The sequence below is a fragment of the Marmota marmota genome, unplaced genomic scaffold (assembly GCF_001458135.2).
Source record: "Marmota marmota marmota unplaced genomic scaffold, marMar, whole genome shotgun sequence".
Taxonomy (NCBI): Eukaryota; Metazoa; Chordata; class Mammalia; order Rodentia; family Sciuridae; genus Marmota; species Marmota marmota.
This window is the reverse complement of record NW_026000019.1, coordinates 8,559,578-8,571,615: the sequence shown is the minus strand read 5'-3', so window position 1 is coordinate 8,571,615 and position 12,038 is coordinate 8,559,578. Positions and strand designations below refer to the sequence as shown.

Below are 12,038 nucleotides of genomic sequence, written 5' to 3'. Positions count from 1 at the left end.
GGGGGGGGGGGGGTGTAAAAATCTTAAGAGCATAAGAGGTTTGCTTTTAGTGTGAATTTATTTTCAACAATGTCAAACTTAAAGGAAAGCTGAAACAATAGCATAAAGAACTACTATGTTACTCTTACCCAGATTCACCGATTATGTGTATTTTCCTAAAATAACGCTGTTCTCTTTCGTAGGCTTAGTAAAGTTATCAAAATTGGTAAATGTAACACAGATGCAAGAATATTATTTAATATCATTATCTCTTCCCATTATCCAAGCCATAGTACACATTCTAATATTGCCAGTTGTTTCAGCAAAGTCCTCATCACTCTTTTCTTCTTGTTTCTACTCTAAGATCCAATCCAGGATCACACTTACATATTTGTCTTGTCTCTTTAGTCTTTTTTAACTGGAACAATTCCTATCTCTCGTTGTGTTTCATGACCTTGATAATTTTGAAGTGTACAAGCCAATCATGACGATGATGAGGAGGACGATGATGCAGTACTAGGGATTGAACCCAGGACCTCATGCATGCTAGGCAATGGCTCTACCACTGAGCTATATACCTAGCCCTTTTTGAAATAAAATTTTAAATTGCCCAAGTTGCTCAGAGTGATGTCGGATTTACCATCCTCCTACTTCAGCCTCCTGAGTAGCTGGGATTGCAGGTATGCACCACCATACCAGGGGTTAGGCTCATCATTTTATAGAACAGTTTTAACTTGGATTTGTCTGATAATTCCTCATGACTACATTTTGGTAAGGACACCATAGAAGTGGTTTTGTGTCCTCCTTTCAGAAAGCATATGATGTCATTTCGCCCTGACTGGCTTTGCTCCATGTTCAAGGTGGTGCCTGCTGCTATATAGTCACTACTTTTACCTTTATAACTAAAAAGTACGCTTTAGGGAACTTTGAGATCATATATACATGATTTCACCACCACTTTTAGCATTCATTTATGATTCTTATTTGAATCATCATTTCTATGATCTCTTCAAATAGCAATTTTCTAACTCCATCATGTCTTCTGCATCTGTTATTGATTCTGCATTGTAAATAACTTTGTCCTTGTTATTTCTTTATTTCTTGATTATATCAGTAGGAACTTGTATAATTCAGTAGTGATACTCAGGTATCATTTAATGGTTTATCATCATTATTACCATTGTTTATCGTGGTGGCTCAAAATATCCTGGGTTCTTTTAGTGGAGGCAAACCTCTTCAGACTAGGTTGAGTGTTCTTTTGAGATGTCCCCATGATTCTTGGAGTACTTTCTTTCTTTCTGGTGCAAGTAGATATTTCAAACTTGTATGTTTTTCTCCCAGTTAAGAGTACAATATTTTTAAGTTGCCATTCCTCTCTCCAAGAAAAAAATTGATATCATTTGAAGTGGGCAGACTTCACCATTTGCAAATGATTGCATTTTATATATAAATATATATATATAGTGATGAGATATTATATATGCATATAGTTACAGATTTATTAAAGAATGAGCATTTTTCAAGTGTCTTCATGAAAAGTATGAAGAGCTTCGAGCGACAATCAAAATAGCTTATAACTCACACAATTCTTACTGTATGTCCTATACTTTCCAATCACTTTTCCTCTATAAACTCGTCATTTCTCACCCTGCCCCTAATAAGGTAAGCTCTTTTATAGTCCACATATTGCAGATGATGGAACTAGGCACACTGAGGCCAAGTCACTTGTGTGCAGTTGTACAGCCAGAAAGAGCAGAGCAGATCCTCAGACCCTGGATGTCTCCCCCACAGTCCTTGTTCCCAGCTCTGGGCTCAACTGATCTTCCATAATCAGAATTACAACCAAATGGAGCAACAAGTTCAGTTATTATATTTTGCATTTTTCTCATATAGTACTTCCTCTGTAGTTGTATCTTATTGGTTCGTTGTTTTTCTTTTTTCAGTATCATCCAGATATCATGATCTTTCATGCCTTTGATGATGGTTTTTTTTTTTTTTAATCATTCCATTCCTATAAAAGAAACATTTCAACCCTACCACATTTTGTGTCAAGAAGGTCAGTTCTGGTTAGGGCTTCCTGTGCTTTATAAAAATAAAAAATAAAGGACATGAAAGGTCCTCATGTGAAAACATCTAGTTATAACCCAACAGATACTAAGTGATAAATGTCATTCATCTATAATCCAATAAAGAAGTCCATCTATGGTTTTATATTGTCAGAGGTTTGAGCTTTGGTTAACCAACAGCTTTGAAAATAGAATATGGTACAATAATTAGAACTGTAGAATTTTTTAAATTATAGTGGACATGTAACTGTTATGAGCATCTACAATCTGACTTAATACAGAAATAATTTCAAATAACATCTGCACCTATTTAAAGACTTTCCTTCTTTCCTTTTATATTCTGTCAGTACTTTCTTAGTGCAAAATCTTGACTAAAATAGAATTCTGTGACTATGTTTGCATGGGTGTACAAAGCATAAATAGTCAACTAATCAAAAAATCAGTTAATTAGGGCTGGGGTTGTGGCTTAATGGCAGAGTGCTTGCCGAACACATGTGAGACACTGGGTTCGATCCTCAGCACCACATAAAAATAAATAAGACAAAAAAGTAGTTTTTTTAAAAACAGTTATAAAAGATACATTTTAAAAATTTTTCTAAACAAAGCAGATAAATAATGATCTCATTACTTCATTTTCACTTTATTATTTTGTTGTCTCATAGGTTGTGTTCGGAGGTTATTTAGATGCAGACCTTAATGACCCTATTCTGGTTCACTTCTTGGTTAAATGGATGACCAAAGAAAACACCCCCATATCTAGAAAGTTTCTTAATCAAAAACATGACCTGATGCTGACTTCTCCCTACAAGTAGCCATAGTGCTGGTTCTCAGCCTGTGCACCTGGTAGGAAACACAGTTGCTCCCGTCCTTGTGGTCAGATGCTGTAATATGTTAGTTACCAAAAGGAAAGCCTTAATATTACTTCTTGGAAACTACTGGTCAGATTTTGTTTCTGTTGTTAGGAAGCAGGTGAGTGTGTTATTCATAACTTTTAATTCATGAACATTATGTAATGGAGAAAATTTTTCAACAGTTCACACTACACATTGAATGCTCCCAGTACATGTGTAGGTACGAAGCTGTGTCGGGCTTAAAGATGTGGTGTCACAGTCTGGAGGTCCAGATTATCACTGCTGAAATACTCATAGTATCTAGAACCACATCTAGATCTGTTACACACATTGTTTCTAAGTTTCTACCTCATTCTATTTTTCCCTAGAGCACCAAGAGTAGACAAATACTTAGCTAGAGTTTAAACACTCGGGTTGTGTTTATATATGGTAGTGTGATTAAATTTAATAAAATATCCCCATTTGGATAATTTTAAGCATTTATTTTGGCATCAGGTAGGCCTTCTGAATTTTAGATACAAATTCCTCTGAAAATCTAAGCATAAGGAGAAAATAATATCATCTGTAATGTTTCCTTTGGTTCAGTTTCCATTATTTTAGATTATGAGCTAATCAGTTCATTCCTGAATCTACTTATTTGTATAGTTTTCTTGGGTTTCTCTAAATTTTTAAAATATTTTTTTAGTTGTAGGTGGACACAGTACCTTTATTTTATTTTTATGTGGTGCTGAGGTTCAAACCCAGTGCCTCACATGTGTTAGGCGAGCACTCTACGCTGAGCCACAACCCCAGCGCCTGTTTGTGTTTTTGTTTTGTTGTTGTTAACATGGTTCCACGACTTGAAACTCTGTCTCTTGGGGTTTTTGTAGTTCATGGAGTATGGAGTGCTTGGCAGCCGTGGAGTGCATGCAGCGAAAGCTGTGGAAAAGGTACCCAGACAAGAATGAGGCTTTGTAATGACCCACCACCATCGTTTGGTGGATTCTACTGCAATGGAGCAGAAACCCAGATGCAAGTTTGCAATGAAAGACACTGTCCAAGTAAGAGAAATACACTGTTCATACCTTCAGTTAACTAACATCATCTTCTCTAGGTCATGTGCCAGTGATAATCTATTCCCTTTAGACTGCCCACAAGGGCATCCCTCAACCTCACATGCCCAGGGTTTAACCTCATCTCCTTTTTAGCCCTATCCTGTTTTGGTGGGAACCAAACTCTTGTGTTTTTCTCTCGATGCAGTCGATGGCAAGTGGACAAGTTGGTCCAGCTGGAGTGCCTGTACCGTGTCCTGTGGAGGAGGTGCCAGACAGAGAACAAGGGACTGCTCTGACCCTGTCCCCCAGTACGGAGGAAGCAAATGTGAAGGGAGTGATATCCAGAGTGATTTTTGCAATAGTGACCCTTGTCCAAGTGAGTGTTGGAAACAGTGAGTCAACATTATACTTTCTTAAAGCTTCATGATGACCTGAATCCCTTTGAATTATAATACGTGTCACTTGGTCCTTCTGCCATTGGTTTAGGATGTCAGGATGTTGTGTGGTTACAGTTCCCTGAATATTACAGCCTGAGCACAACAAGAGCAAGATCCTGTCTCATTTCTGCCTTTCTAGTTCCTGAGATATTTTAAGTACAACATACAGTAAATAGATATTAAATGGAATTGCAAAATCACTGAAGGATATACCCCATTTCTAGTCAAAGCAACAGCCACACCGTCTGCCTTTGGAAGTTGCCCATTCATAGATTTATGCGTTTGTGTTTCTTAGAGATTTTTTCCCATGTTGTGGATGAATGTCATTGTTTAACACTTCTCATTTTTAGAGCTCTGTTTTTATGTCACATTATTCCATGTTGTAGCCCATGGTAACTGGAGTCCTTGGAGTGGCTGGGGAACGTGCAGCCGGACGTGTAATGGAGGGCAGACGAGGCGGTTCCGCACCTGCGATAACCCGCGTCCCTCCAACGGAGGAAGAGCGTGTGTGGGGCCAGACACACAGATCCAGAGATGCAGCACGGACATGTGTCCTGGTGAGCTTCTCCACTCCTGACAGTGGAAGGAGGGAAGCATTTTGTTTAGTGCTCAGTGTTGCAGCCCCATCATTAAAGTAAATGTTGAATGGGGGGGAACCTCACGTGTAGATTTTAAAGCCCATTTGTTACCGTTAACCATTCTGTTCTTGCTCCCAGTGGATGGAAATTGGGGAAACTGGCAGAGCTGGAGCCACTGTTCTGCCTCTTGTGGAGGAGGTGAAAAGACTCGGAACCGGCTGTGTGACAGTCCACTGCCATCTAAAGGTGGCCGTTCCTGTCCAGGAGATGCTACTCAGGTGTCCAGATGCAATACACAAGCATGTCCAGGTAAGTAACTAGGTTGGATTTGGGTGGGGCCACTGGCAGCACATTTTGTGAAAATCAGAAACAGGTGCCACTCTGAGCCCCCCAGTTTACAAAACAGAGCCAATCCTGAAATGAATAAGTAGAAAAACAGTGTGCTCTCCCCCTAGAAGTGCTTGTGGTTGGGTTTTAGCCTCTGACTGCTGCCTTCCAGGCTTCGTTATAAAAGGCTACAGTTTCGCACAGGCCAAATGACAGTCCTGAGCTTGACAAGTCAATGGTGAAGGAGAGTAAAGAAAGTTCTCTTAAGTTTGCTTTAGAAATAAAAGGTCCCTGAAAAATCAAGAAAGCCCAGTTGGCAGAGTGATTTATAGGCAGAGTGAGCGTGGTTCTCGTGAAAAGATTGGTAGGACCTGGGCAAGCTAAGAGAACGAGTGTCCACCAGTCAGCTGCTCTGCATATCAGATGGGTTTGGAGGCTCCTGAGACATGACAACAGTCTGGTTTTGGGTGAAGTATGTTGTGGCTCAGGCAACAGGGAAATCTGGACTGGTGCACAGTCGGGGCTACAGAGTCCAGCAGAAGTTCCATGGACCCATCTAGGGGGTAAGAACTAGAAGACAACTGTTGAGTGTAGGGACTCAAGTTTCTCGGTGGGACTAGAGAACTAGGCACATGTGCCACCTACTTCCCTGTCCTTCCTGTTGGATAGGACTGCGGATAAGATCCAAGTTGGCCTGCCAGGTTCTAACTGGCCCCTCTCCTTACCCTCTTGCATTAGCCTGAAGCATGGACCCCTTTGCCTCTTTTGGTTTCTCAGATATAGCAGTCCCCACCCCACCCTCTCAAAGGGTCACACATGTCCTTCTCCTGTCCTGGTTAAGATCTACATTTTCTTTAGATCTCCACTAAGGAAGAATTTTTCTTCCTTCTCAGACCTCCCAGAGTCGTAGATACCATGAACACAGTACATTTCCACTTCACATTTACTTATGGAATTCCAATGTACATCCATCTTCCCCTTTTCATACATAAGCTCTATGGAAGCAAGCATCCTTTTTTCTTTCTTTACTACATTTTTGCCTTCAATACTTGTTGAACAAACTGATGAATTTCTGAATGTGAAGACTGAATCAACAAAAAGAAATGTTTTCTGTCACTAAGAATCAAATGCCTAATTTGATTGTTTTTCTAAAAGTGGAGTTGAACAGCATTTTACTGAGATAACAGTATCTAAAATACCTAGTGGTGGCTTTAAAATGTATTCAGGTAATAGACATCATATAATGAGTATTTATGAACTTCACTACCAGTTTTTCTCCAATGTTTCCTGTCTTGTCAAAGCATAGGATTCACCTAAAAAGTAGCCATTAATCATCTATTTTGTTCTAGTGATCAATAATTTTATTGAACAACAGAAAGAAGACATGAAAAACAACAACAGGTTTTAAGGCCAAGTAGATCATGTCTTTGAATCCTTATTTTACAGCTTTGTAATAATGGGAAAGTTACTCCATGTCTCTGAACATTTTTTTTCCAGAATCTGCAAACTGTAGCTATTTAAACCTACCTTAGAGGATGTAGAAAGGATGAAAAGAGTTAACGTGTATTATGTTATTTTTGTGCATGACCTGCTTAGTAAACTCTGATTGTCATCATTAGCAAACACACACTTTATTTTGCTTGTTGGACTGGGTGTTGATTTTCTTTGGCTTCGGAAATAATACTGTGATGTACATAGATTGAAAAGGCCCTAGATTAATGGGGGACAATGGGTGTTACATGAAAAAAGGAATTTTTTAATATACTTTATGCATTTTTATGTGGTGTTGAGGATTGAACTCAGGGCCTCACACATGTGAGGCAAGCACTCTGCCACTGAGCCACAATCCCAGCCCAAGTAGAATGTTTTAAAGCTTATTCATTCCACTTTTGAGTTCAGATATCATATGACCTCTTTGATGTTTGAGAGAAAATTTGTAGCATCTCTGAGCATTGGCTTTCTTTCCTCCCATGTCATGTTTGTGAAATTGCTTCCTTAATCCAGGAATGTTTTTAATTCCCCCATTAGGTGGGCCCCAGCGAGCCAGAGGAAGTGTTATTGGAACTATTAATGATGTTGAATTTGGAATTGCTTTCCTTAATGCCACCATAACTGACAGCCCCAAATCTAATACTAGAATAATACAAGCCAAAATTACCAATGTGCCCCGTAGTCTTGGTAAGTCTTTCATATACTTCTTTATCAGTTTATTTATATAGTTTTTTTTTTAATTTGCCATTGCTTTATCCACATTTTTTCTCTTAACTGGTTTTGTAAAATTTTTTTCATTTTTACATGAGCTCTCATTATTTTTTGCATTACAATTCCTAATACACTTTTATACCACAATTTATCATTATCTCTCTATACAAGATATGTTGACACCAAATTCACATCTTCATACATGTATTTTGTACGACAATGAGGATCTCCTTCCACCATCCTTGCTATTCCCCTTCTCCCTCCCACCCACCCCTCTTCCCTATCTAGAGGTAATCTTCCCACCCCATTTTGAGTCACCCCCCTTATATCAGAGAGGACATTTGTTTTTTGGGGGGGGGATTGGCTAACTTCACTTAGCATAAATGCCATCCATTTCCCTGCAAATGCCATGATCTTATTATTTTTTAGTGCTGAGTCATATTCCATTGTGTATAAATGCCACATTTTTTTATCCATTCATCCACTGAAGGACTTCTAAGTTGGCTCCACAGTATATAGTAGCAGAATTCACAATAGCTAAACATTGATGTGGCTGTCACCCTGAAGTATGCTGTTTTTAGGTCCTTTGGATATAGACGGAGAAGAGGAATAGCTGGGTCAAATGGTGATTCCATTCCTAGCTTTCCAAGGAATCTCCTCCATACTGCTTTCCAAATTGGCAGTCCCACCAGCAGTGTATAAGTGTACCTTTTTCCCCGAATCCTTGCCAGTACTTGTTGTTTGTCTTCATAATGGCTGCCATTATTACTGGAGTGACATGGTATAATCAGACACCTATAGCACAAGAATTAAAACCAGGAATCAACAAATGGGATGGATTCAAACTAAAATGTTTTTTTCTCGGCAAAAGAATCTGTGAGGTGAATAGGGAGCCTACATCCTGGGAACAAATTTTTACCCCTCACACATCAGATAGAGCGCTAATCTCTAGGGTATACAAAGAGCTCAACAAGATAAGCACCAAAAAAAAAATAATGATAATCCAATCAATAAATGGGCCAAGGATCTTCTCAGAAGAGGATATACAATCAACCAACAAATATACAAAAAAATGCTCATCATCTCTAGCAATCAGAGAAATGAAATTAAAACTAAGATATTTATATAATTTCTAGATTTTGCTACCACTAAATCAGTAGCATAATAGAGGGCTCTTAAAACCCTATTCCAATGGTGAGGTACTGGACATGTTTTTTGTTACTCAGCCTTGTTTAGTATTCATCCTTGTGAATAACCTACTATGAAAATAATAATAATTAACAGTAAATATTTTGCTTTATCTTTTTTCTTTAGGTCCAGCAATGAGAAAGATAGTTTCTATTCTAAATCCCATTTATTGGACAACAGCAAAGGAAATTGGAGAAGCAGTCAATGGCTTTACCCTCACCAACGCAGTCTTCAAAAGAGAAACCCAAGTGGAATTTGCAACTGGTTAGTGTCAACTGAACTCAATAATCCATTACTATAAAAAATGATGGCCATAAAGATTGGTGGTTTAGAAAAATGCATGTTTCCACAGAGTCGTTAAGAAGTTTTTGATGCAATCTCATCATAAATAATATAAATGCAATTTTGTATTTTTGTGTGAATAAATATTAGCATGAGATCTAAAAGAGGTGAGGGGTTCTCAAACAGTATTGTAATTTTTATACAGCTTCTCCAAGGTTGGTCAGCCTCAGTAACAATGACCTTTAAGAGGGAAGGGTGGAGGATGGTCTCTCTTTAATCAGCATTTAATCATCCCAAAAGACAAGTGGGTCTTTCCGTGGCCATCTGCTTATTAAGATACCATCTTGCTACTCTCTGAAGCACTGGAAAGAAGCCCTACACCAGACTTGTGTCTTTCCCTTTCAGCCTGGTGAAGCTGCCAGCCCGTCTCACACAAGTGCTTTGCTATTGCCCATGAGCTTTAAGTGGAGAATTATAGCATAATGATTATGGGAAGCATATTTTTGCCACATAGAAATTTTTAGGAGAAACTCCATTCAGGAAATCTGACTTTTTAATTGGGAAGCTGAATGCCAAGTTCTCTTTGTTGATTCAAGTTTGAACCCCAGCAACATAGCTGAACTGTTCTGTTAGGTAAATCTGCTCTGTGCTTACACAAGCCATATGTGTTCTGCTGTAAGAATGGATGCATTGTAATTCCCAGGAGAAATCTTGCGGATGACTCATATTGCCCGGGGCTTGGATTCTGATGGTGCTTTGCTTCTGGACATCGTGGTGAGTGGCTATGTCCTGCAACTTCAGTCACCTGCAGAAGTCAGCGTGAAGGTAAATGATAAATTTTCTCCACTGTTTGTTAGAGTCTTGGTTGATATCTATAGAAAGAGCAGAGAACTTGTGTCCTTCCCTTACTCACTTTGGAGAGTAAATGTGTAAACCACTGAGGTTATAAATGATTGTTTAAAATCATGGGCAAGCCTTAGAAATTCAGTTTTTATTACCCTGCTTATCAAGATGCCTGCGATGTTGGTTTAAGCCATTTGTTTAATTTTCTTCAGGCAAAGATAATAGTTAATTGTTGCATAAAAATTTGTGTGTAGCATCCATTAAAGAAAAAAATATATTGTGAGCCATATTGATCTTCAAATTCAAATCATTCTCCTTAGGATTACACAGAGGATTACATTCAGACAGGCCCTGGGCAGCTCTATGCCTACTCAACACGGCTCTTCACCCTCGATGGCATCAGTGTCCCCTATATGTGGAACCACACCGTTTTCTACGATCAAGCACAGGGAAGAATGCCTTTCTTGGTAGAAACGCTTCATGCATCCTCTGTGGAATCTGACTATAACCATTTAGAAGAGACATTGGGTTTCAAGATTCAGGCTTCAATTTCCAAAGGTAATTTGATTAAAAGAAAGTCCATATCTCCATGTCACCTAGTCCTAATAACATCGATGTCTTGAGGCCAGGAGATGTTTGTGTGCAGTTAAGTTATAGACATGAAATGTTTGCGTAACTTTAGCTTTGCACCAAGGCTTCGTGAATACACTTAAAAGCATTCATATTGACCTTGTGTGTGCTTTGCTTTGGGCTGGCTTTCCTAAAACACAGCCAAGTAGATTTTAAATAACAGTGCAAGGAAAAAAAAACCCAAATAACAGAAAAAGCAAGATTCATCTTTACAAGTTAATCTTGCTTTTAGCAGTTGTCCCCATGACCATTTTCTTCTTCACCATCTATCAGAACTGCTTCGTCAAGTTTTGAGATCATAATCATTGGAAAATATGAGTTCACATTTTTTCAGATAATCACAGATTTGTGAGTAGCGTGGCCACTAACACCTATGGCCCCACAAACCACAGCAGCACTGATACCTCATTTTACTCTTGGGTATAGGCCATTTAGAGAAGAGCCACTGAAATGGAGGGTTATATTTTTTCAATTATGCCAGAGTTTCTAATCTAACTGCTTTTCTACTATTTTCAGTATACCATATAAATACAAAAATATAACTTGGCAAAGATGTTGGTTATAAAAGAATTTATGCCAGCTGGGACTGAATGGAGGCCTTTGTGTATCTTTAAGGGTCTCATTGGGTGGTCTGGGCATTTTAAGGCCGCTTGGATAATATGAGTCTCTGAATTACCCCCAAATGTAAGCCATTCCTTGCTGACAATGTTCCTTTGAATTTCAAGAATTGTGCACCTGCAATTTGTTTTTGAGTGACCACCAGGGGGCGAGCTTGCATTCTTGGTGAGTTAATCAGAAAACTCATTCTAGGATTCTGTGCTAAGAAAAAATTACAAAAATTGTCAAAGGTGAATGCTTAGGAAGTTCCATCTGTTATTATTTGTAATAGAAAAATAATCAATAAACATTCTGGAAGTAGACTATAAATATGCAAGTTATGGCACAGATGTAGGATAACTTCCTTAATAATCATTTGAAATAATTTTTAAGAAACATTTAAATCATTTGTTGAGGGCAACATGGAGTAAACAAGTGAAAAGGAGAATATTTGTGACTTAATAATTGAAAAGCAGGGAACAGTATGATCCAGACCTAGACTGCCTACAGGTGAGTGATTATAAGAAAACCTTTATACTGGCTGAAAACAGATTATCATATCTCTTTCTTACCAATTTTTATAAGGAGTGGAACTAAGGGAACTATTTTTTATTAGTAAAGCTAAGCAATTATAAATCTCTCTAATTTTTATTTTTTAAAATATTTTGTTGTATTGGGGATGGGACCCATGCAAGAGATTTGCTACTAAGGCACACTCCAAGCTCCTAATGTAATTTAAATATGTATTTATTAAAATGACTGAAAAGAAAAACTACATTTGTAGGCATTCTGTGGTTTGTTTCAAAGTGACCAGATTATAGAGAATTTTATTCTATACCTTTTGAAGTTTTTACTATTATACATTTTTATAATATAAACTAATGTAATTCAAGACAACATATTTAACAATAATATAAAAAGAAACAAGAGGAAAATAATCCATAGTTAGTATATATTTTAATATGAATCTTTGGACAAAGAAGTAGTCATATGCCTGAACCTATATGTACAATCCTACTGTGAT

The 12,038-nt window shown here is 38.1% G+C and overlaps 1 protein-coding gene across 6 annotated transcripts in view; it reads left to right on the top strand.

Annotated features, from left to right (window-relative positions):
- Hmcn1 (hemicentin 1) overlaps nucleotides 1-12,038 on the top strand; it is a 381,331-nt gene that overhangs the window by 348,237 nt on the left and 21,056 nt on the right. For all 6 annotated transcript variants that reach the window (XM_048809830.1, XM_048809832.1, XM_048809831.1 and 3 more), the window contains 8 exons: nucleotides 3,766-3,936; nucleotides 4,136-4,306; nucleotides 4,754-4,924; nucleotides 5,084-5,254; nucleotides 7,301-7,450; nucleotides 8,789-8,926; nucleotides 9,648-9,769; nucleotides 10,108-10,345. In XM_048809830.1, the coding sequence (XP_048665787.1) occupies nucleotides 3,766-3,936; nucleotides 4,136-4,306; nucleotides 4,754-4,924; nucleotides 5,084-5,254; nucleotides 7,301-7,450; nucleotides 8,789-8,926; nucleotides 9,648-9,769; nucleotides 10,108-10,345 (1,332 nt within the window). The remainder of the gene's footprint in view (nucleotides 1-3,765; nucleotides 3,937-4,135; nucleotides 4,307-4,753; nucleotides 4,925-5,083; nucleotides 5,255-7,300; nucleotides 7,451-8,788; nucleotides 8,927-9,647; nucleotides 9,770-10,107; nucleotides 10,346-12,038) is intronic.